This window comes from Gallinula chloropus (assembly GCF_964237585.1).
Source record: "Gallinula chloropus genome assembly, chromosome: 11".
NCBI classification, from domain to species: Eukaryota; Metazoa; Chordata; class Aves; order Gruiformes; family Rallidae; genus Gallinula; species Gallinula chloropus.
The window spans coordinates 2888593-2912956 of NC_140096.1; the positions used below are offsets into that span (position 1 = coordinate 2888593).

At 57.2% G+C, this 24364-nt stretch overlaps 2 protein-coding genes across 3 annotated transcripts in view; both read right to left on the bottom strand.

The window, feature by feature from the left end:
• Positions 1 to 231: 231 nt before the first annotated feature.
• On the bottom strand, positions 232 to 17129 carry MPP1 (MAGUK p55 scaffold protein 1). 2 transcript variants are annotated; one of them, XM_084269067.1, is made up of 12 exons: positions 16953 to 17129; positions 10349 to 10492; positions 9923 to 10001; positions 8867 to 8922; positions 7665 to 7733; positions 6265 to 6461; positions 5880 to 5989; positions 4946 to 5026; positions 4298 to 4378; positions 3658 to 3860; positions 3198 to 3272; positions 232 to 1528 (listed from the first exon to the last, which is right to left on the bottom strand). In XM_084269067.1, the coding sequence occupies exons 1-12, from the start codon at positions 17052 to 17054 to the stop codon at positions 1352 to 1354; spliced, it is 1374 nt and encodes a 457-aa protein (XP_084125193.1). In that variant the 5' UTR covers positions 17055 to 17129; the 3' UTR covers positions 232 to 1351. The 2 variants fall into 2 exon arrangements, with proteins under 2 accessions (XP_084125193.1, XP_084125192.1); XM_084269066.1 differs by having other exon boundaries at positions 8867 to 8952.
• A 1916-nt stretch (positions 17130 to 19045) lies between these two features.
• Positions 19046 to 24364, bottom strand: part of F8 (coagulation factor VIII) — a gene marked incomplete at its 5' end in the record, with an annotated part of 28619 nt that continues 23300 nt past the window's right edge. The window contains 7 exons of the mRNA XM_084269326.1: positions 19046 to 19440; positions 19668 to 19844; positions 20110 to 20258; positions 21080 to 21224; positions 22227 to 22382; positions 22864 to 22949; positions 23240 to 23311. Of these exons, the coding sequence (XP_084125452.1) occupies positions 19285 to 19440; positions 19668 to 19844; positions 20110 to 20258; positions 21080 to 21224; positions 22227 to 22382; positions 22864 to 22949; positions 23240 to 23311 (941 nt within the window). The 3' untranslated portion in view covers positions 19046 to 19284. The remainder of the gene's footprint in view (positions 19441 to 19667; positions 19845 to 20109; positions 20259 to 21079; positions 21225 to 22226; positions 22383 to 22863; positions 22950 to 23239; positions 23312 to 24364) is intronic.

The following is a 24364-nucleotide window of genomic DNA, read 5'->3' on the forward strand; positions in this document are numbered from 1 at the left end:
CCTTTGTTGCTGCTCAGGACCTCACAAGGGCTTTGGGCCACCCTCTGCTTGGGTGAAACCCACTGGGATGTGTGCCTGACGTTGAGTGTTGTCTTTCCTCTCCCTTTGGTGGCTGGGGAGGGTGGTGGAGGGTGTTGGTTTGGTTCCAGCCTGCCTGACCTTTAGTGTGTGAGGGTCAGGGAGGTGGGAACAGACTCTGAGTGAGTGCTAAGCCCAAGCAGCAGAAACACCACCACAGCAATGTTTCAGCATGTTTATTGCTGCTCATTTCCCTGCAGTGGGTCAGGATGAAGAGAGCACATCAACAGGGTTTTTTTTTATTATTTTTGGCATCCTTAAAAAATTGCACTAGAGTTCTCAACTCCCTTCCCCTTCCCCCAAGCTGCCTGCTGAACACACAATGAGATCTTTTAATCTAAAAGATGGCTATGGTTTGCCCAGGAGCTGTGGTGATGCTTCCCAGATATGGTCATGGTGGGCCTTCTGCATCAGTACACAGCTGCAGAGGAGGAAAGCCCTTGGGGTGGGTGGCTTTTACCTTCTCAGAGTGCAGGGCACCCTGGAAAACATGCATGGGTGATCTCTGTAGACATACTGTTTCTATCTACTGCATGCAACAGATACTTGTATCTACTTAGTGAATGGTCCCCTCTGGGCTTTGGTCTGCAGGACTTCCTCAGCTCCTGCTGAGTTTCTCCAGCCAGGTGGCAACAATCCAAGCAGCATGGTGAGACTTTCAAATACAGTGAAGTTTTTTTACAACTGCAGTTGCACAGGGTGAAATCAGGAAACAAGAACCTCAGAAGAGAGGGTGACACCTGCCTGGGTGCTGCACTTCTGTCAATTCCACACATGCCTTTTTCTGGTCCTCCCCCTGTTGTGAGGGGGAACCCTTGGATGGAGGAGCTCTGGAGTTGTCTGTGTGAAGCCACCTAAGCTGTGGACTTCCTTGAAGCCTTCTAGACACCAGGCAGGCTTTTGAGGTGGTTGTGGTACAGCATGCATTCCTGTGATGGCAGGGGGCATCTGTCTGGAAAGCCTCTGCTCTGCCATCCCTTGGACTGATGTAGAGGAGAGTGGCTGGGTCCTACAGGAGAACTGTGCCTCCCTTTGCCCTGGAAGGCTGGGACCTGTGCTCTGAGCTAATGTTGCCCTGGGTTCTGCTGTGGCTACTCCCCTGGGAGAGCAGATCCAGAGACCCAGTGCATGTGTCAACCAACTGAGACCATGTCTGTGGAGCAGCAGAGAAAGGGAGTTGTGCTGGGCTGTGTGTGGGCTGGGGGAAGCTGAGGAGACTGTTTGTCCCCATGGCAGGATGGCTGATGGGAAGCCAGGGGGGTGGAATGTCCTCTCAGTAGACCCAGGAGATGGGCACCCACTGTGGAGAGCTGCAGGCCTGCTCAAAGGCCTCCTGCAGCAGCTGCAGGCTTTCTTCCACCCCGTTGTTCACTATTGAGAGATCGAAGTAGTGTGCGTATCGGCTCCGGATGCTCTCCGAATCCTTCTGGAGCTGCTGCAAAGCCTCTGACTGTAAGAGATGGGAGAGAGAGAAGGCTCAGGAGCCTGGGGAGGAGGGGGAATTTCACAGCCCACCCCTGCAGGCAAACTCCCACCACTAAATCAACTCAAGGGGTTGCTGAGTAGCAGAGCATAAAGCAGCCCTGCAGCCAGAGAGACAAGCCAGGAGCTGGTGTGCAATGGGGTGGGCTTTTCTAGGATGCTGAGAGGAGCCAGTTACCTGCTAGAGTGAGGTCAGACCTGCTCAGTATCTTATTCATCCTTAACACACTTTGTGGCAGCTCCTGTGAGGAAGGTTCACCGAGCAGCAAGCTGCTCATTACTACGCTGTGGAGTGTAGCCAGCTTGAGGCCTAAGGCTGGTTTCAAGGTGAGATCCCTGCAGGATCATCCCTCTTCACTGGCTGGCAGAACTCCACCAGCTGCTTCCTCCTGGTTTATGGGTTGGGTGAGTTAAAATTCCCAGTAAAAGCAAAGGTATCTGCTCTCTTCTCCCAGCATGGCTTGTCTGCACAGCACCCCAGCTAGCAAGGGCATCCCAGGAGTGGCCACCCCAGGCTGCTGTGCCCTCCATGGCAAAGTCCAGACTGACTCCCATGCATCTCCCTAATTGTGCTTGAAATGCAAGTGGCTCCCCCCTCCTGTGCCTGGAGGGGGGGGAATGAGCTTGGGGTGCTGTTTGTGTTGCAGCTTTGCTATGTGTTGCTTGGCAGCCCCTGAGGGTCGAGAAGGGAAAGCAATAAGCAGTTTGCTGGGTTGCAGGAGCTCTGCTGGGTCACGTTTTGGCTCTGTGGCAGCCTGTACCAGTGGGCCCTGCCCACTTTGGCAGGAGTCAGCTCCTCTGGAAGCAGAGATGGGGCACAGAGGTGGGGGCAGGAGGTACCTCACTGCCCTTTCTGCCCTGATGCTTCCCCCCTTAGCCTGCTGCATCTGGCTTTATGATCCTCTGCAGGTTGACGTGCTGCTAAACACACCTGCGGCCCAGGTTCTGAAGGCCGCATCAACGTCCTCCCTGCAAGCTCGCTGTGTGAAGCTTCACAAGCCTCAAATTCACAGCTTGGGAGAGGTGTCCCTGGCTGGCTGTGAGGCCAGGAGGAGCACAGCTCTCTGGGCTTCCCTGCTCTCCCCTTGCTTTCTGTACCCCGGGGAGGTGAGCCCTCAGGGAAGCCGGGCCAGGCAGGGTAGGCCGCTCTGAGCCCTGCGGAGCCTGGGGTGCTGGGAGTTAATCACTGCACCAGGGCTGCTTTCACCCTAATTTTGGAAGGATGAGCATATTAATGAGGCAAAGGAAGAAAGGAGCTGCTGTTTGTGTGTCCCATTTGCATAGTCGATGGCAGGGTAAATGTTCCTGCTCTGCAGCACTGCTGCAGCTGGAGACAGCCCTGTGAGCTGGGCCGCCCTTCCCACCACCTCAGCGGCTGATGATGCTGCAGGGATGGTGGCTGCTGGGGGAAGGGGTGTGTGGGTGGCACTCTGGGAACCGCAGGGAAGAGCAGGGTGTCAGTCTGCTTCAGGAATCACCAATTCCTGTTTCTCAAGGCTGGGCTGAGGAAGTTGCCCTCTCCTCACAGAACGCAAAACCCAAGGCAAAGAGGAAGAAGCTGATGTGGAGCAGGGAGAGCCCTGGGCTGCTGCAAGCAAAGCCAGAGGGGACCTCTGTCCTGGTGTCCTGCCACTCACCTGCTCAGCCTTGTCTGTGGGGGCAATGAAGACGATGAACGGGGACAGCTCGGCCGTGCGGACGATTTTCAGGGTCTGTGAGGAGAGGAGTGTAGTTACCAGAGTGTGGCCATTCCTTAAGGTGGGAGGAAGCATGGCCATCTGTTGTCCACCACTACCCCACGCTAGCCAGGGTGTGGCAGTGGCTGTGCTGCAGTGGTGGGCTAAAGGGGCCACCACAGCCTGGGACCATGGGCTCTCTCGATGGACCCCTGAGCCTGGGAGACGGCAGGTCATGACAGGGGGACAGATGGACACAAGACATAGCTGGGTGAAGCTGGACTGAATGCTCTCCCTGGCCTTCTCCTTGGGAAGGACAAGTGGGCAGTGCACTGGGAAAGGCAGGGTCAGTCACAGCTACCACACCAGTAGTTCAATCTGGCAGCCCCCACCTTGCCCACCCCCTTCCCCTGCTCCCTACCTGGGGCTCAATGTCCAAAATAGCAACCTTGTCCTGCTGGTGGATCTTGTGCACTGTTTCAAACTTGGTACCAAACATGTTTCCCTGGTAGCTTCCAAACTCCAGGAATTCATTGGCTGAGATGTCCCGGGTCATCTCCTCAGTTGAGACAAAGTAGTAGTCCTTCCCATCCACCTCATTCTTCTTCTGGGGGCGTGTGGTGTCTGGGGAGGGAGGGAGATGGTGAGTGCTGGCCCCAGGAGGACTGGGGAACAGAACAGAGGAGGCAGCCTCTGCTCTGGGTGACCTGGGCATCTTGCCTTCCCTTTTTGGGCATGGGGCTAGGGCCTGGAGCTGTGTACCTCAGGACCAGGCCGTACTAATCCCCTTTCCAACTCCTTCCTGACTGGGACAAGCAGGGACCTCTGCCAGCCCAAGAACCACTGGCAACTGAAGGGTAAGGTATCTCTGCAATGTTAGGTGGTGGGTTCAGCCAATGGGACAGCCAGCCTGGAGACCCTCCTCTGCCCCATGCAGTGGTCTCTGACACTGGGGGGCATGGTGGCACTGGAGGAATACCTGCCATTGCCTGTCAAAAGGTCCTGGGCTCAAGGAGGTGAGAGGAAAGGTGCTGTGCCCTACACCCTGGGTGGGTACTTACACGGAGGTGGGTACATGAACTTCTCTGGGTTGCTGCTGAGCAGAGCATTCTTGATGTGGCTACGGCCCACGCCGCTGGCTCCTGCAGAGAAGAAAGGATGGACACTAGAGTTGGGCTCAGAGAAGCCTGGCAGAAGATGCTGGAGGGCCCCCATGTAGCTCTGGGACTGAGGAAGGGTGCAGAGCTCCTGAGGCCTTGCCTAGGATCTGCTTCCTAGTCTGGTCTGGGGTGTCCTCCAGTTCTCAAAGCAGGTTTCCCTGCCCTGGGCACACCCTCAAGCTCCAGCTAGAGGTGCCTGCTGAGCAGCCAGCACTGCTGCCCATGGGGTCTACCAGCAAACAATCAGCACCCCCAGCCTGGGAGTGCATGCTCTGGTGCAGCTGTGCAGACCTGGGCTGCTTTTAATAAAAATAATCCCTAGTTGGGAGCTGGAGACTCCTGAATTCAGTCCACCTCAGCAGTGCAGGTGCCAGACCATGCCCAATGCCACACGGAGGTGGTCAGCCTGCTTGGTGAGAAGAAATGCCCTCCAGAGCTTACTAGGTTTTGAAGGGGAGCACTGCCCCAGAGCCTATCCAGTCCTGGTTCCTTCCAGGACCCACAACATGCAGCCCCTGTGCTGCAGAAGGTGCCTGGAGCAGGACCTACCGATGAGCACCAGAGTCTTCCTCTTGAAGGCAGGCAGCCTCACCACCTCCTCATAGGAAACCACATCCAGCTGGTCAAAAACTGGGGCAGAGGAGAAACGAGACAGTGAGTGGTCAGAGCTGGATCTATCCTGGCAGCAGAACCCTGGGTGCATCAGACTGAAGCAAGGTCCTCAGGCAAAAGGGAGGGAGCTACCAGGACTGGGCTGGGAGCTGCTCAGGGCAAAGGGCAGCAAGGCAGGGAAGGCGTGCTGGGAAGCTGGACTAGCAGGGGTGGAAGGAAGCCTGTGCTGCTCTCTGCTCAGGGCAGCAGGAGCTGGGTAGGGAGGCAGCAAGATGCTCCAGGGAGCTTGTTGCTGAGGAAGCTTTACCTTGCTGCTTTACAGCCCTGAGATTGCTGGCTGGAGCTGCAGGGTGGGCAAGGAGCCAGCGTGTCCTGGGGTACCTGCCTCTCCTGACTCAGGACATGCTCACCGTGGGGTGTCTGCATGGACAACTGAGGGCAAGCTCCCTCAGGGAGCTGGGGATGAGGCTTGGCAGCTGCAGGGAGCAGTTTGGGCTGCTCCATGATTGCAGAGCAGCAGCAAGGCCACCACCTGCCCTGGGTTCAGCAGCCTGAGGGGTTTGAAGCCCTGGGAGTCTGACCTGTCATGGAACCTGGGCTTGGAGTGCCAGGGATTGGCACCACAGGGGTGTCTGGCTCCCATGTGAGCCAGCCCCAGCCTCGTGCATCACCAAGCTGCACGGGGACACAGCTGTGGGTGCCCTGAGGGGGTATGAGGACTTTGCTTCAGAAGGGGCTCAAAACCAAGCTGGTGGCTGTGGGACATCCCCCCCAACAAGGCTGGGCCATCTGCTCTGACCCCCGTGGAGGACAGACCACCCCTGCTGAAGGCCAGGGCTAGTCTGGAGCCTCCTGCCCTGCTCACACTTACTTGAGCTGTGCTTAGCCAGGTATTTATCTTTACACTTCTTCTTCTTCCCAAAGGGGCTGCAGCTCGGGGACTCGCTCTGGGTGTTGGACTGGGTGACGCTCGCCACACGCCTGCCAAGAGAGGAAGGCACCACCATGCTCCAGCTGTCAGCTTAAGCCCTGGGGAAGCAGTGGGACTGTCCCTCAGACATGCAACAGCAAGAAGAGCCAGGTGGCTGCTGGGACTGGTAAAGGCTCACCCCGTGGCAGATTGAAGGGGATAGCTGCCTCCTTTTCCCAGCAGTAACACTGGTTGTACCCAAAACCATCACTCTCCAGCAGCACATGGTCACTGTTCCCACCTCCACACCCAGATCCAGCCCTTCTGGCCAAATCCAGGGACCTACCACTCCTGCAGCTCTGGAGAAGGGATGAGTCCTGCAGCCTCGGTGCAGGATCCCTCCACCCGGCCCTGCCACCAGTTGCTGTCGTCCTTGTTTATGATCTGAATCACGTCTCCAGTCTGAAACTTCAGCCCTGCTTCCTTGCAGGGGATCAGGTTGTCTTTCTTGGGGTCATAGTCAAACTGTGCCCTCATGAACATCTGCAAAGGAGAGCAGGGCAGAGTCAGGGTGGCTGAACGTGGTGATGTCCAGCTCCTGGCCCCGTATCGCATCCCCCAGCTGTGACTGCAGAGCTGGCTCTAGGCACAGGGTCCCCGCTCCAAGAGGGATCCCAGCTGCTTTCCAGGCCCCCTGAGGCTGGGTGGAGAGAAAGGCAATGCAGAAAGCTGTGGGGGAAGCTCTTGGGCATGGAGCTGCAGCGAGTCATGCTGGTGGGTGAGGAAGGGAGGAGGGTAGTATCTTGGCTCTACTGGAAGTCTGTTGCCTCCAGGGAGCAGGGAAAGGCAGACAGGGTTTGGGGCTGGTCAAGCTGGAATAGGGACAGCATGGGCTGAGCAAGAAAGGGAGACACTTTTCACTTGCCACGGTGTATAAAGACTTCAGCTTCTCTGGGTAAGGAAGGGGGGTGACATGGGCTCCCCCAGCCCATACCAGAACCATCCAGCTCCCACCCTTTGCCTCTGAGATCCTCTCCCACTCCTGCCTGTCCATGATGGGGATGCTGCACTGGGATTGACTCCTGAACCTGGAAAGGGGACAGCACCACAGCCACCACGCACTGAAGTCTTGGCAGGGAAGCCAGTCCTCCCCCTGTCCTGAGTATTTTGGCCACAGCAGGATTCCAAAGGCAAAGCCAGGCAGGTGTCACCCCCACCCTGGCAGTGGCACTGGGTGCAGGAGCTGCCTTCCTCACACACACAGCTGCTGTGTGTGTGTGCCCCCCACACTTGCTCCTTGGGGGTGATGCCCTGGGCATCAGTGATGGGTGGGGAGCAGCAAGAGCCGGGTGCTGCACCCAGAGGTGCTGCTGTGGCCCTATAACAGGGCTGTGGCTCCAACAGCCACAGCTCTGAAGGTCCCAGGAAACTCCCACAGTTCTTGGTGTGCACACAGTGCTGTTTCCCATGCCCAAACCCTGCAGACATGGACCAAGGCAGCTCAGGTGGCCCAGGCCCACCTTTCTACCTACACGTTGGGTAAATACATCCAAAAACCTTGTTTGCAGTGATGTGAGCACAGGACAGCTCCCTTCATCCTCAACCAGCTCAGGCATCCCCTTGTCCTTTCCCTGGCTCAGCACAACTACCTTGTCCCCCAGGATGGTCCCCCAAGGTTCCCTCTGGTCCCCCCCAGCCTCACAGCCTTGCCCTGGCACAGCCCATGGGGCTGGAGCGTGCACTTACCTGGAGAGCGGGGAGGCGGCTTTGTTGGTTGGGAATGACTTTTATTGAGACCATACCCTTGGTTTCTTTCTAGTGAACAAAGGAAGGGGAGAAAGAAGAGTTGGAGGAGGTGGTGTCTCTAGGCAGCCCGACAGCAACACAAGCAGGGAGCTGCTAAGTGCCACGACCTGCAAAGGGACAGCTCCTGGTGCCCCCAGGTGAGATGCTAAGGGACACCAGAGCCTGACCAGAAACAAACAGCTCTGCTGGGGCTGGGCTGAGCTCTGTGACAGGATAGCTTGGTGGGGGGGACACAAACACCCCCACAAGGGGCTAGCTGTGAACACTGGCAAGCATTGCCAGAACAAACATGGAGCTCTGGACCATCCCTGGCCTGGCTGCCTCAGGGAGGAGCAGCTGGGAGGAGAGGCTGGTTCTGCCAGGTCCCCTCTATCTGTCTTCTCCATGCTGGCCTTCCTGGTGACATCAGAGACACAGCACTCTCTTGCCTGCCACATCCCAGATGAACTGTTGCTCCATGTGCCCACAAGACCTCTATGGTCATGGGGGAAAAGTGCATCTGGAGGCTTGAAGTGGCATCTTGGGCCAACTACCCTTCTCAGGAGGCAAAGACAAGCTCCTGCTTGTGTCACACAGTCTGGATAGGGATGTTCCACCACCAGGCAGGAGAGGTTTGTGGCACTGCAGCAGGGCTAAGCCTCCTGCTTAGGCTGCTGGTAGGTGTCCCCAGCACCAACACCACCTCCCTCTGTCCAGGATCAGCGTGTGAGCACAAGGTAGGCCTGAGACTGTCCAAAGCTGTGTCTAGCAAGGGCCTGGCAGGATCACAGTGACCTCAGCAGCAGGACAATGGCACAAAGGTGACCTGCAGAAGTGGCTCAGGTCTGCAAGAGCAGCCACCCCCTGAGCTGGAGTAGCACACCAGCCCTGGCAAGCAGCTGTGGTTTCCAAGCCTCCACCCCCCACGTCAGGGACCCAGCCAACAGCCTTCACTGCTGCTGCTACTGGGAGGCCAGAAACAAGCAGCAAGTGCAGACCACCACCACTGTGTGCAGAGACCCAGCACCCAGCAGAGCCTGGCTCCTGCCACATCACGCAGTGGTGTTGGCTCTGGTCTCTAGCACGGGGTGGATCTCAGCCAGCATGCACACCTGCAGGCCAGAGTCCTCCTCCCTGGGGCACAGCCCTGTGCAGATACCTACCAGCATCTTCTGTAGCTGGTCAACCGAGTGGTTGCTCACACTCTGCCCATTGATTTCTATGATTTCATCCCCCACGTGCAGGGAGCCTGCCAGCAATGGAAGAGACATGAGAATTGCAGGACTGGACAAGAGCTGCTCACCAAACCCAAACCACACAGCTCCTCCAGCCTCCCAACCCCCTGGGCAGCCTGTACCTGAGCAATGCTTGTGGAGCCACACATCACTTGGGACTAAACACAAGGGGAATGACTCCTGCCTTCTCCCCCTCACCCCCCACTTCCTCCAGTCTCCAGGTCAGCAGGATGCTTGATGCTGTGTGTCCTTCAGCACTTTAGACAGGTCAAAGCACCTGTTTCAGGGGTATTCAGATGCAACCCCAAGTTCCTCACTTGAAGCCAAAGGACAACCCCCTTACAGGGCCCTTACACAAGCGCTCTGCACTCTGAGTGATTTCAGTTTCCACAGCCAGGCAGCTCACAGCTTCAGAGACGCTGCTGTAAATCAGGCTCCCACAGCACTGTGGGAATGGCTTCTGGGTTATTTTAGCATGGGTAAACTCAGGCTTCCCACTCAGATCCAAGGCTGGAAAAGGGACCTCTTCTAAGCACAAAACACCTCATTTCCACACCCCTTAGCACAGCCAAACCCCACAAAGTAGCACCTATATACATCTTTTGACACCTCCTTTTGTTCTGCAGAGCCAATCCACAGCAACTCTGTCCCACTGTGCACTTTAAGAACTTCCCCTACAGTCCCTGGGGCACAACCCATCTCCCATTACAGTGACCTCATCACCAGTCGGTCTCAGGTTCCTTTTTTGAAGAGCCCTTCTCCCCATCCTTCATTTCTCCCTAAGCCTCCAGGGTATTAACATGACAACCATGCAGAGAGACCAGCAAGTCCCGAGTTCCTGACATGTTCCTAGTGGAGGAATGGACACAGCTGTCCACACCAAGGGAAAAGCCAGCAGTGCTGGGGGGGCTGCCTTATCTCTGCACAGAAAGAAACCACCTGCAGACATGTACCCCACCACTGCCTCCATAAAGGCCTCATTACCTTGTCTGTGAATCATGCCCCCGTGGAAGATCCTGGCCACCATGCAGCTCTGCTTGTCATTGAGCTTCAGCGTGATACCCTGGAAGGCAGGAAAATCCATGACTGCTTGCTGGAAGGGAGAGCTCTCATGCTCTCAACAAAGCCCTCTCCAGGCCCGTGTCCACAGTGGGCTGTGCAGTGGCTGGAGGAAGCCCCATGCCTGGCCAGCCCACCCTGCCACACCACCTCCCTGGCACAAGAGTCACCACCCTTTGATGGGGCTCACTCCAGGTCCCCAGGAAGGAGGTGGGATCCAGCACCCTCTCCCCATGGCAGAGATCTCCAGTGAACTCCTGCCTCCCCCCAGGGCCAGCCCACTGGCTTGGCTCTACCTGCCCCTCCACCCCCATGGGTGCTGCCAGCCCTTGGGGTCTTGCCAGCTCTCACCATAGGCTCCTCCGTGACTTTCTCAAACTGGACCAGGCGTATCTTCCGCACCTCCCGGCCGTTGCTATAGGAAGGGCTACCTAGAGTTGCTGAGCCATTGGTGTAAATGTCCTCAGTCACAGCATTCGGGGACTGAGTGATGGCCTGTCGGGGCAAAACAAAGACCAGGGTTTAAGGGGTCCACCTGGATGGAGCCTGGGAGTTCAGGCTTCCCGCTGTGGGGCTGAGCTGTTCCACTGTGTTAGGGTGCCTGGGGTGCAGGTGGGGCATAGGGTGGGGAGAGACCCACGTGCTGAAGGAGAGAGAGGATGGTAAGAGCAAGAAAAGAAAAGGAGCAAAAGAGCTTCATCCCTGAAGACACTGATGTGAGCTTGAGCTGCAGTTTTCCAGCCTGGAAAACACAGGAGATAAGAAAACTTTCAAGAAGTTACAGGTAGCAGAAGCCAAAAGAGCCCACAGCTGATCATCCTCCACAGCAACGAGACCCAAACACTCCTTGCGTGTGGCAGCAGCACTTGGCCCCACAGCTGGCTTGTTGCAGAGCATGAGCCCAGGACAGCTTCTTTCAGTGAGCAGAGTTTAGGGCTCATCACCAAGAACTGGGGCCAGGCTCTGCTCTAGCTCAGTTTCCAAGTTCAGCCTTTCCTCCTCTACATCAGTGGGCAACTGGCATGGTGCACAGGCATGTCCACATCCAGGCGCTGAAGGCAATGCACTCCCAAGACAGCCAGAAAGTTCCTGTTCCCCTCCCCAGCTCCCAGCTTCAGGCCAGTTCATGCTGGCTGGCACTGGGAAGCCAAGCAGGGGCTTTCAGCCCCCGGGAAATCTCTGTTGTTCCTCTTGAGTGGGTGCTGGCACCAGGGTAGGTGAAGGGTGCATGGGTTCCTGGGTAGAAACCTCCAAACCTGCTCTGCCCTGCAGCAAGGGCATGGGAAACTGAGCTGCCACCTCCCAGTTTGAGGAAAGCTGTCCTGTTAAACCCCTCGGGAATGCTGGGTCTCTGCAACAGCTCACAGGCATGCCAGTTTGTCCCCAAGTGCCTTCCCTCCAGCCTCTCCCAAACCAGTGCTAGCCCAGCAAAGCCTCAGCTTTGATCTGCAGACCCTGCCTGCCTTTTCAGCACGCTGAGACCCCCACATCAGCCCACAAGGTGAAACAAACCCCCCTGGCTGTCCCACTCCATGCCAGGCTGCTGGCTTTCCTGCCCGGTTTGCAGCTCGCACCCTCCCAACCCAGCAGCACCTGGGTTGGGAGCCACAACCAGCAAGGCTCTGCCCAACCAGGCAGAGCCAACACCTCTCCCCACCACACACTGACTCGCCAACACCCCCCAAATATTGTCCCCCAGGGCTCCAGACCAGCAGCTGGGGAGCAGCTGCCTGACCCCACTGCTCCCGCTCGCTCTAACCCACCACAGGCACCCAGGCCAGAGCGGAGCCGCCATGGAACGAGGAGATTCAGCCAGGCTGGGAGGGGTTTGTGTGGGTGAAGCTGGGCTGAGGAGCGTTTGCTGGTGGGGTGCAGCCACGGGGCTAAACCACGGCAGGATCTGCTTTGGCAGTGATGGGCCAGAGCGCTACCAGGCCTGAGAGCGGCCTAGCCCTGTGCCACGGCTGGAAGCGGGGAAGGAGCCTGAGGCAGGGGCGGCAGCAACAGGCCAAGCCCCGGGCCAGCGGGAGCGGGGCTGCCAGAGAGGGACAGCCCAGCCCTGCGCCCAGGCCTTGACCAAAGAAAGGGTGCTGGTGGGGCCAGGAAGGGCACAGGGAGCTGGGTGCCCACGTGGCAACGCCAGGGAAGAGGCATGGCTTATTTTTAAGCCAATTCCTTCTAAAAGAGTCAGGCTCTGAGGAAAAAAGGCAGCTGTGTGGATCCGGCCGCCGATGGCTCAACCATGGAGGAAGAGGCTGAGGCCCAGAGCAGTGTTCAAGGCTCACAGGGTGGAAGGAAGAGCGAGTTGGACCCCCCAAGCCCCAGCAGGGAATGCTCCTGCTGTGCAGGCTGCAGGGCAGAGGGGCAGACCCAGCAGTGTGGGTGCTGAGGTCTGGCCCTCAGGCCTCTGCTGGTTGTCCTGGTTCTGCTGAGCCAGCGGGGTGGCAGGAGCAAGAAGAGGACAAGGAACTTTCCCTGCCCTGCCTGAGGCCAAAGTACCCACGAGGTGGGTTGAGTCAGCATAAATCACACTTATCTCGGTCACACGTTACACCGTGCAACCCCCAGCTCCAAACCTCTGAGCTCAGGAGAGCCTGATGACCCCAGGGCACAGCACAGTCTGCTGGGAGTTCCCATCCCAATCATCCCAACCAGCTGGACTTTCCAGCCCTGATCTTTGCTTTTTGCTGAGAGCTGGAGAAAACACCCAGCCCTTGAAGCTGATGCAGCACCAGTATCACCCCGGAGCAAGCATTATCACCAGAGACTATGGTGGGGATATCACCAGTGCTATGCCTGGGGATAGCCACCAGTCCCTTGATGGCAGCTCTGAACCCAGCAGGATCCTCCAGCAGCTCCTTCTGCACCAAACAGAGCTATGCTGGGATGGCATGTGGACTTTTGTTGACCACACTGGGCACCGGGTGGACAGAGACAGGAAAATGCCTGGCTCACAAGGAGGACCAGGCCCCTGAGGGTGGCATATTCCACCCCTGGTGTTTAGTATCCAGAAGCCAGAGGCAGGTGATGTTCACTGCTCTCATGCTCCACGCACGTGAGCCAGCCGGATCACCTACTCTGCACTCTCCTGGCAGCCACCACACTTCTCAGCCAGCTTGGCCCAGCACAGTCTGTGACCTCAAGAGCCTTTCCAGTCATGCTGGCAGCAGGCCAGGCCCTGCTATTTATGTTCTGCTCTGCTGGAAACCTCTGCATGTGCTGCTAAGGGCCTGCTCCATGGCCACCAGCCACTGCTGGTTTCCCACAGCCATGGGCTGAGTCACTGCTGCCGCCCGCTCTGGGGCAGAGACGGTGGGGAGGTTGGGGGACTGAGCTGGGCACCACTGGAGCTGCTCAGCCCTGCCCACCACCCAGCAACCCTATGGGTGCCCCACAGCTGGCTGGTAGGGTGCAAATCCTCACGCACAAATTCTGCTCTAGGTACAACGTGCAGAGGAGCCACCAGCTCCATGGGTCAGAGGTGCATCCCAGCACCCTCCCTACATTTCCCTCAAGAGCCTGGATTTCTTCCCCATATCCCAGGGTGGAGGGAAGGGCACCAGCTCCCCAGGCAGCTTTTGCTACCAGGGAATTCAGTGGGTGCAGAGCAGTCCTCAGTGGGGACTGCAGGGCTTGGCATCCTGTCAGTCGGTGGGGTCAGCGTCATCTCCCGGGGTTGCTCCTGGTTGCTGGGTCATCCAGGCTGCCTGCCACCAGGCAAATCAAACATTAACTGGTCAGCCTGTTTGCAGGAGGCTGAAGCAGCACTTGGGGAAAGCAATGCCATGGTGCAAAGGCCATGTGTGGTGGCTCAATTCCTGGAGCCTCCTTGCTGCTCTTACCAAGAGGCTTCAATACCAGGTGACTGGGAAGAGCAGGGCTCCCTGGCAAGCACGTGGAGACAGGACTGATCCTGCTGGCTTTGCCAAGCAGGGCCCTGAAGTACAGCAACTCAGATGCAGGGGGGAACCCTGGGTACAGTGTCCCCCTGGGCTGTCCTCTCAACTAGCAGGGAGACACACTGCTGCCCACAGCAAGCAACAATCCCAGCTCACTCCTTGAACCATCACCCCTCACCTTATCACTATGGCTGGGGCACTGTCCTGGCCCAGGAACCTCTCCTGCTACCCTCTAGTGCTCCAAACTTGTGCCCCCACCATCCAGCACGGCACGGTGTGCATCACAACATGATCTCAGGACAGCTTAAAAAAACCCCACAGCAACGTGTAAAAAGGCCAAACTAACAAGAAGAAATAAAAGAGCTTGGGAGTTGACCTGGGGGGGCTCCAGCAGGCTGGAGAGCAACAGCCACGTGGACATCTAGAAGTAACTCATCCCTGCCAGCACAGTCGCTGGAGCAACCTCACCCAAGACCCTGTCCAGCAATATGATCCAGGTTTTAAAAAAAGCATTTAGGCTGAACAGGATTACACTGCTGAGACTGGAGAGAGGCCCAGCAACACAAACAAGCCACAGTGGGAAGGGAAACAGAGGGACAGGAGGAATAAAAGCGGTCGCAGAGGCCAGGAGATGCCTCTGGTTCTGAACACCCTTGTGCTGATCACAGAGTGCTGCAACTGAGAAGGGCCAGGTTTTCAAGGCAGCACAGTCAGTTTTGCTGAGGCACCATCTTCCCAGCAGGACAGGCTGATGCAGCCTTTCCAGATGTGTTAGTGAAACCAGCCACTTCCAAGGGATGGTCAGTGAAATCACAACGCTGACAGAAGGAATCTCAAGGAGCTGCTCCATCCCCACCTTCCCAAATGCCTTTCCCCCTGCAGCCATTATAGACTGGAACAGGGCAAAATGCACTTGGGATTAAACAGTTGGAACTGACCCTTTTCTGCTTCATCTTGGTCAAGCCCAGAAGTTTTTCTTGGCTTTCAACCACTAGTTTTCCCATGGTCATTTCAGGCTTTGGTCCCCAGGGGCTGTGGTGTCAGTCTGCTCTGGAGCCAACACAAGTTGGATGCTGGGAACCACTGCCCATAGGGGAGCACAGGGTCTTCTCCCTGCCCTAAGGCTTGGCTCTCTCCAGAAGTACCCTCCTTTTCTCCACTGGACTCCCAAAGGTCTCTTTCACTGCCCATTTTACAGCTGGGGAACTGAGTCACAGCTGATAAGGGGACATGCCCAAGGTCACCCTGCCAACCCAGTGTGCACAGCTGGGAGTAAAACCCACACCTCTGGTAAACCTGCATTTGCCAGTTGGGAGATAAGGAAAAAATGTGTGGGGGTGTGGTGGGGCTCAGGGGTAGAGGGCAAGCAGCTCCTTCCCCCGTGGCTTGTTTTGGAGTGATGACATGGCTTCCACGCCCCAAAGGCCTGCATGCCCTGCTGCTGGGAGAAACACAGGGTGGCATTAACCAGCACATGGCTCTGCCAGTGGAAAAGGGGAAGAGAAACCTCCCAGCAATGCTGTTCAGCTCCAGCCAAGGAACAGCCCCAGCACCCCTCCTGAGAGCTGTGGCTGGGTGATGTCCCTGCTGTCCCACAGAGGGGCCCACAGCCACCACGGGCCAGCAGCTTCTCCACATGCACACAACACAGGGATGGGCACACAACACAGGGATGGGCACACGAGCGACTGGCAAGCTCAGGACAGGAGAGTCCAGCCCTACAGAGCTCCTCTTGAAAGACCCCAGGCAGATCCCGCTCAGCCACCTCTCTATCCTTACCAGAATAAATACACCATCGTGCTGGGGAGCTGTAGGCCAGCTCCTGTGTTTTCCAAGCCCCACTGCCACTGGTGATTTACCCCTGCCCAGCCTGTGATCCTGCAGGCAGAGGGATGGGAGACCTCCTCTCCTCAGCTGCCTAAGGCTGGCACTTTGCTTTAAGAAAAGCCCTTTGCCAGGCTTGAGCCATAAAAAGCACACAAACCACCGGTGTGGGACAGACCTCACAAACCTCTTTTGCATGCTCTAGTGTCCAACAGGACAGGCCAAGGACAACATTTAAGGGAAATTTCCTCCCTGTCCTCAGAGGCTCTCCACAGCTGCAAGAAAACCTCAGCCCAGGGATGTTATGCCACGTACAGCTCTGCTGGGAACTCTTGTTCAGAGCCACACATCTCTGCTGGGAGAAAAGCAGCAGCTGCTTAGCACCAAGAACTGTTGACCTTCTCCTGGTTGCACTCGACTTACCCCAAATGACACAGGCCAGGGAAGGAGCCCTCCTAGCACAACAGAGATGGCTGCTGCAGCCTGCTCTCCTTCTGCTGGAGGTGGGGAGCACACATGCCCTCCGGCCCACTCCCTGCCCTGGGGTAGGGATGAGAAGGGAGCACATCCTCCTTCCCTGGGGCCGAGACCCACCACCACCACCCCTTCAGCCCATGCTGTGGACCCGGAGATTGCTTTAGCAGCTGAATCAGCTCATGTGACAGGCAGTTCCAGTTCAGACCAGCTGCAACTTTGCAGCAAAACAAGCACAAGGTCCTCCGAGGCAGGATGCTGAAGCCTTCCTCCCAACCCACCCGGGCTCCCCCTTCCCTGCCCGGCTCCGCTGGGCCAGCCACGCCGCTGCCCGTTCCCCCCCGGGGCCATTCCCACCCCGTGTCCCCCAGCGAGGAGCCCGGCTGCTGGGGCGCTGGGGACCCGCAGTGCCACCTGGATCCCCCACAGCGACGGGGTCTCTGACTTGGGGGCCCCCGCTCCCCTCTGCGTGTGCGGGAGGGAAGGGACGGACACCGTGCCGGGCCTGAGCCGGGCGCTGGGCTACGGGCCCCGCGGGGAAGAGGGGGACGCAAGGGCCGTGCGATGGATGGAGAGGGGCGCTCGGGGGGTCCCTGCCCGGCCTGGCCACGGAAAGGGGAGGTGGGGGGGAGGGGGGGGGGGGGGGGGGGCAGAGGCGCGCCCTGCCCGGACATGCCGGGGCCGCTGCGGGGGGCAGATGGGGGCCGGAGCCCGGCGCTGCCCTTCCCGCCGCCGCTGCCCTTCCCGCCGCCGCTCACCTCGGGCTTGGCCCGGTTCTGCAGGAGGTGCTCCAGGTAGAGGTCGGAGAGCGCCGTCCGCATGCTGCCGGCGCTGGCGCTGCGCCCCGACTTGAGGGTCATCCCGCCGCCGCTAACACCGGCTGCGGCCGGTCCCGCTGGCTCCAGCAGCTCGCCCCGGCCCCGCTCCGCACTCCCCGCCAAGCTCCGTCTGTGTGGCACCGGGCACAGGCCTGCGGGAGGGCTGCGCGGCGCCGGGCGGAGCCAGCGGCCGGGGGAGGGCCGGGGCCGGCCCGCGGGAAGCGCCGCCCCGCAGCCGCTGCCTCGGCGCCGGGTCTCGCCGCGGCCCCGGGAGGGATGGGGAGCGGCGGACCCACCACGTCAGCTGCCTTCGGGGGGGAGGGGGGGTGTCTTTTCCTTCCTGGAACTCAGCGCCTCCGTCGTGCCTCTGCTGGGAACAGACCTCGGTCCCCCCCTCAGCCCCTGGGGTACCCAGGGGGGTCTCTGGCACTGGTGCATCCCTGGCCCCGCTGGTGTGTGCTGGGCTCCCGGGTGCTTCTGAGGTGAGGAGACACAGGGAATGCCCAGTGCTCCTTCAGGGATGGATGGTCCTGCTCTGGCTCTTTGACCTGCCCTTGCACCTGTGGCTCAGGTGACTATGGGTGGAAGAGCCGATCCCTGCATTCCTGAGCCAGTGGGTGGTGGGAAGGGCTCTTGTGAAGCTTTTTGAGATCCCACTGTAAGTTCCACTGATGCCTCAGGTAAAGTCTGTGCTTTGTTTGGGGACAGCAAATCAGCTCTGGTGGAATCTTCTTAAGATCAGCACGGGAAGGGTTTTTCACACCATCCCTAGAATCCTGTAGGTTTGTGGTTTCTTTAGGCTGGGCTGCCCCACTGCTGCTACATGAGTTCCCCAGCCTGCCTTGGTCTAAAGCCACCCTAAGAAATACTAGTAAAAGTAGGGTGTAAATCCCTAGGGAAAAGAAACTGGAAAACAGGAGGGCGAGAGGAGGAGAAAAAGAGAAGAAAATAAAACCCATCTTGTTCCTACAGCAAGTTTCTCCTGCCTTGTGGGAATAAAACTGCTCCTGACTGGGCTATCAGAATGCCCCAAGTGCTGGGAGACTTGGAGAAGGGGGGGTGTGGGAGCTGCAGGCACTGAGGTCCCCACTGCTACTGGAGTGAGCAGAGACTGCCTGACTCTGGGGGGCACCCTGGGAGTTCCTGAGCCAACCTCTGGCTCTTGCTGGGCTGGTGCCCCTACCTTGCTCAGCCAAAGCCCTCTCCTTAACCGTGCTTCCCACCCCACCTGCCACAAGTGTTTGTGTTTGTGCTGGGAGAGCCAGGCAGAGAGAGGACACACAGTGCTGGGGACGGGGTGGCAGAGGCTCTGATGAGCTGGCAGTGATGACAGTGCTGTTACCCCCAAGCAGACAAAGCATGCTTCTCAGCAGGCACGATCCCATTCCTGCCTCACCGCCCACCAGTGGGCCTTTGGGAGATGTCCCATTTTTCAAGAAGGTCCCTACATTCTAGAAGGCAGGAAAGGCAGGACCTGGTATCATCCTGGTCGTTGCCATCCCTTGGGGGACAAACATCTGCTGCTGTTTGTGGAGGGTGCCAAGGAGGGGGACAAACGCTGATGGTGGGAAGGTGGCTCCATCCCATGACACACCCTGCTGTGTCAGGGCACGGTGGCACCTCATCCAGTGGTCAATGTCTCACCAGAGCCCCTACAGGCACCTTCAGAAGCCCCCAGTGAGTGAGGAAGGAGGCAGCCACTGAAAGCAGGGTGGTGGCTCCCAGCCATGGCAGCAGGAGCACGGTGGGAAGGAGATGAGGGGACGTGGAAGGCCAAAGCCCAGCGCTGAGTCAGGCTCAGCAAGTGTTGCCTCCCTTGAGCCACTGATTGTGAAATAGATGCTGGGGGCTGGAGCAGGGCCTCCTAGCCCAGTCCTTATCTTTGGTGCTTCTCCCTTCTCCAGGACTGGGGAGTATCAGCTCCGTGGCTAATTAACTTCTAGCAGCTGGTAATGCTGAGTCCCTGGAGACTCCAAGACTGGAGCAGAGGAGAAAGTGCAGAGAGGAACTGGAACATTACCATTTAATTCTTCAGCATTACACTGGAAAATTACTGTTTAATTCTTCAGTATTACATCTGACTACATGGCATCTGTTAGATGAGGGACAGGAAGAGGCTGATAACGAGCCAGCTGCTGCAACAGCTCTGCAGACCTTCGCCCCTACAGCAAGAGCAACCAGAGCCCTGGAGAGCTGTCTCTGACCCTGGTGAGAGTGTCTGGTTGGACGAGGGTCCCAGGGGTATCAGTGCTGATGACTGACCCTGCAGCCCTCAGTACTCCTGCTGAGTATCACAGCCAAGGAACTCTATCCGCAGGGCAATGTGGTTGTGCCATTGATGGGGGTGTATCCTCACGTAGCGGGCAAAGAGAGGGTGCTCCAGGGTGTTCAGCACTGTGCTGGTGTGGTCTTGATTTGCCTTGAAAATCTGGAGGGGAGAGAGAGAGAAATCAGGGCTGTGCTCTGCTCTGCTGGTGTAGTGAGTGAGCCCCTGACTTGAGGGCACCATCAACCCACACAAGCACCACTTGGGAATGCTTGAGGAAGGAAAAAGCCCAACTGGGCTTGCTGCTCTTGAAAAAGGTCCTGTGAGCATGTTTGCTGCTTCCAGGGATGGCCATGGGCTATTCTTGTCCATGGAGCAGTCCTGCCTACCTTCTCCTTGCCATCCTGCAGGACTGGGCTCCAGTGCACACCATCCTGGCTGCTGGAGACTGAAAACTCCTTGACAAACATGTGAGTGAAGACAGCTTTGGCACCTTGGGTTATGATTGCAGTCACCTTCTTGGTTACTTCAAAGTCCACCTGCAACCACTCCCTGGGGCTGTTGCTCTAGAGCAAGGAGAGACACCAATGAGAAAGATGCATTCATTGCAAGCTGACTCTGCAGATAGTCTTGGGTTACCAGGCATCTGGTTGGAGCTGCTGGGTGCTAAATCAGTGCAGCAAGTGCCCTGCCTGTGTGCAGGCAGTTTGCATGGCTCTCCCCATGAAGCCCTGGCTTGGAGAGGCTGCAGGTATCCTGCCTGCCTGCTGGGATCCCACATGCCTGCCTGTGCCCTCTCTGCCTGCTTGGGGATCTCCTGGCACGGGCTACCTTTGGCCTCCAGGCGTTGGTGCTCCCCTTGAGGTGCAGGCGGGCCTGGGAGGGTGCCCAGCTGGAGAAGACACTGGTGCTGTAGGAGGATGCTGAGATGCGCTGGTCAGGGATCCCCCTGTTCTCCATTCCCAGGGGGATGGAGCAGCCTGGAAGAGAGGAGTGATGCTTGTTAGAGAGGGGAACACACCCATCATGGAGATGCCTTCTCACTGCTCCAGCTGCTCTCCTGTGGACTTCCTCTGATTACAGGTTCTCCTGTGCCTCCCTGAAGTGTCGTGGTCCTTGCACTGCTTAGGGTGCCCCTGTGCAGCCACTAGCTCCACCTTCCTCTGTCCCTGGAGATTTTATCAAAGAGGAATGTGAAGAATTTCTGCATCTGCCAGACATAAGCAGAACCTGTCTCCTAGGGAAGGGCAAGGATACCTGGCATGGAGACACCCTGCACCTGATGTGATCAAGTGTGCCTCAGAGCTAGCTGGCAGGCTTGTGGCATCAGGGACAGCACAGCCCCTGCTGCTTCTAGCTGCTGGAGAGCCCACCCTTCTGGTGTGTAGAGCTAAAGGAAGGATCCCAGAGCTCCACTGCCTCAGGTCACACAGAGAAGTCTCACCTTGGAATGGCAAAACCAGAGAAAAAAACAATAGTGTCCATCTCTGCTTGTCCCCTGCCCCCCCAAGCCCCCCCAAGACTGAGACAGCAGCTCTCCAGCTACCAGCCTTGCTGCTGCTGGAATTCTCTGGTGGTTCAGGGAAAAGTGATGGTGAGAGCTGCCCCCATGCCCTCCCCTCATGTACTTCTATCCCTAAAACCATAACAAGTTCTTCCCAGCTTTGCTCCCCCAACATCTCAATTCGATCTCAAACCTCCTCTTTCCCCCTCCACAGCTGCCTGGGGAGTCCTGACACACGTGGAGCTCAGCACCCCACTGGATCCCACCCCAGCTCTGGTATTCAGCAGAGGGACACACTGTTCAGGTCGCAGCCGATGAGCTCCATGCGCAGCGTGGTCCGGATGCTGTAGTGAGTGGGCTTGATGCGGATGTACCGGGCTATGATGGGGGGGTTGAAGCTGTTTTCTTTCACTCCAGTTGCATCCACGTTTGCAAAGAACAGCTGTGGGGAAAGGGGAGAACAAGGATTGCTGTGCCAGTAGAAAGAGAGCTCTAGGGGACAAGGCCTACTGGAGAGAACAAGGTTTCTGTGTGGTGCTTCTGTAGGGTATCACCAGCCTTACAGGAGAACCGTGGCAGCTCAGGGGAGTGATTTGAGATGGGGCTCCTCCCAAAGAAGTGTGAATGGGCCTAGTCAGGGTGGACCACTGAGAAACGGGGTCTATGCAAATGAATGTTCCTGTATTTTCATCAAACAGAGGGGAGAATGGGTCTCCTCAGACTTTTGAACCTGGGGAAAGTTTTGGCCATAGCTGGTGTACACAGTGGAGGTTTCTCTGGATGCTTTCACTCCCCCCCCCGCTTCTCACTGAAATGATCAACTTATCATCATAGAATCACAGACTGGTCTGGGTTGGAAGGGACCCCAAGGATCACAGAGCTCCAACCCCCTGCCACAGGCAGGGACACCAACCTCCAGGCCTGGAGCTACACAAAGCTGCCCAGGGCCCCATCCAACCTGGCCTTGAACATCTCCAGGGATGGAGCACCCACCCCCTCTCTGGGCAGCCTGTTCCAGCACCTCACCACTCTCAGTTTATGCATATTTAGGTTGGTGGGTTTTTTTCCTAATGAGATCCTTAAAGTCATCTGCACCTGAGCATTGAGCAGATGCTCAATGTTTTTAGAAAGCCAACTTTGCCTTTGGGGTCAAAAAAGATACTCAGGGAAAACCTTATGCCTAGCTCAAGTAATGTGCAGCATTAAGGGGTGGATCTTGCAGCCACCTGGGACCATGGGAAGAACCACCACAATCAATTTGAAGTGAGACAGACAGGCACAGACAGGGAGTCCCCTGCAGATCTGTGAACTGTGATTTGGCCATCCTGGCTGTGAATGCTCACTGTTCCTGCCCTAATCAGATGTCTCTGGGGTCAGGAGGTCTCCCTAGGCATCATCACCCCCATTCTAGGAAGAGGGTCTCCTCAGGCCCCATTTGCCTTACCATCTGGGTGCTGGAGGCATTCCCCTTGTATTTCCTCCACATTTGCCCATCAAGGCTGTAGAAGACAACAAACTGGGAGATGTAGAGGCTGGAGAACTTCTGCCGGGCCCCTTGGGTTTTTATGCCATGGAGAATCGTGACGTGCAGAAGGTCCACCTGGGAATGAGAGTCAGGGATTCATTTCTGAGGCAGGACCTGAGCCCTGTCCAGGTGATGCTCTGTAAACCCACGGAACTCACTTCCTCAGGACACACCTGAGCACAGGGTATAAAATGACTGGAAACAGTTGTGCATCAGGGCACAAGTGAAGAGTGGGGAGGAGGTAGGGAGGAGCTGTTTGGGAGGTGAGGTGTTCTGAAGTGGTCTGTGAGGTATATTTGCACAACCTGATGCTGCAGCTGGACCATCAAGGGATTCCTCTGCATCTGGGAGTCAGGCCAGCAGCAACCATGGCCCGACCCAACCACCTGCCATGAGGATCTCAGAGCTCCTTTCCCAGAGGGGAAGCAGGGGGAATAGTGGGACATGGCTTGTGAGACACTGGCCATCCATCTGGGTCCTTTTACACAGTGCACCAGACACAAACACGCCCTTGCCACGCTCCCAGTGGTTTCTCCAGCCACAGGGCTCCTCTTACCTGGATCCAGCTGTCGCTGTGGCTGACGCTCCAAGCATTGATGGAGCCAGTGTTGTCCAGCCTGGCCAGGTAAGGAGCCCACTGCCCTGCAAGGGGAGCACACAAGTATGAGGGTGCTGCAGGCCCCTGGCCCTGCCCAGCCAAGGCAGTCCATACACAGGATGGGGCTGGGGTTTAGTAGCCATGTACAGTGTGGCAGAGCACTGACATGATGGGCCAGACATGTGGCACCTCCAGGTCCCCAGTGGGACACTGGCCTGGCCATGGATGGAAGAGCCAAGATTCTGCTACTCAGCGTAGCAGAACCCTCATCATGCAAAGCCCATGGGCTGCCCCCACCCCACCAGCCTTCCTGGCAGCAGCAGCCCCTACTCACCATACTGGCCCGAGGCTGTAATCTGGGAATCTGCAATGTGGCCTGAGGCCAGGCCCAGGGCGTTCCTGCAGTCTGGGGCCCCAGAGAAGGAGGGTGAAAACCAGGGAGAGGTGATTAGATAACAAGGCTTTTGAAAGACAAGTCTAGACTGGGTAGCAGACTCCCTGCTCAGGGAGGTTGTCTCAGGCCTCCAGGAGCCCCAAGGCTGGTCTGTCTCACACCAAGTGATGGGTGTCAGATGCCTCCACATCCATCCCTGAATTTTAGGGATGTTCTTGCTCCCAGCTTTGATGTGAGCAGCAGGGAGATCCCAGCATCACCCACAGCAGCCTCCTACCAAACTCCTGTCCCTGAGTTCCCGACCTATTATTCCCATGTCCTGATCTCCCAGCGATGCTGACAAGTGTCTCCTCCTTACACACATCTTGCTCCCAGGCCTTTTTGTTGCTAGGCAGCATCTTTTAAAAACAAATATCATGTCATTAAAGGAAAGTCCACCTGACACCCCTGTCTCTCAGTATCTCTCTTCTGGTCTGCTGCACACAGGGTTGTTTGTCTCCTAGAATACCCATTATTAGCAGCAGCTTGTCACATCTTGGCATATCCAATGCATGGGAAATGCTTCTGGGGAGAATGCAAATTGGAAATCTCAGGCAGATTTAAGCAGATTTGTAACTTATGGAAACATTTTCTGGCTGAAATTTATCCTTTAGGAAGAGGAGAGAGGCTGTCACTGTGTGATAACACATTGCTCTCACCAACCACTTCCTCTGGTGCTTACTTACAGCGTGGTAGAAATGTTCTGAGGTGAATGCAGTCAGAGGTGTGGTGGTTTAGCCACAGAGGTTTCCTGGGGATTCTGCAGTTGCTTTGGGGGCTGTTTGTATGAGAGCAACCTCTACTCAGGCAGTGTTGCTTGCTGCCCTCCTGCCATCACTCTGTGCCTCATCTTACCTCTTGAAACATGGTTAGGCAGAGGGGCACAGTACCAGCAGTGTGGGAAGACACCAGCATGTGCATGCAGTTGCTGGGATAAATGCATTTTACAAGAGGTCCAGGGACCCTCAGTTTTGCAAAACAAGAGCTCTGGGGGCAAATTTGCAGGCAAATCAAGCTGATGTCCCA

Excerpts from the sequence above, each read along its gene's own strand:
- MPP1 (XM_084269066.1), bottom strand. The coding sequence starts at position 17,054 with ATGACCCTCAAGTCGGGGCGCAGCGCCAGCGCCGGCAGCATGCGGACG. Across the intron at positions 6,462-7,664 it reads GCCGCCTCCCCGCTCTCCAG|ATGTTCATGAGGGCACAGTT; the intron begins GTAAGTGCACGC and ends TCTCCTTTGCAG. Across the intron at positions 3,273-3,657 it reads TTTTGGACATTGAGCCCCAG|ACCCTGAAAATCGTCCGCAC; the intron begins GTAGGGAGCAGG and ends CTCTCCTCACAG.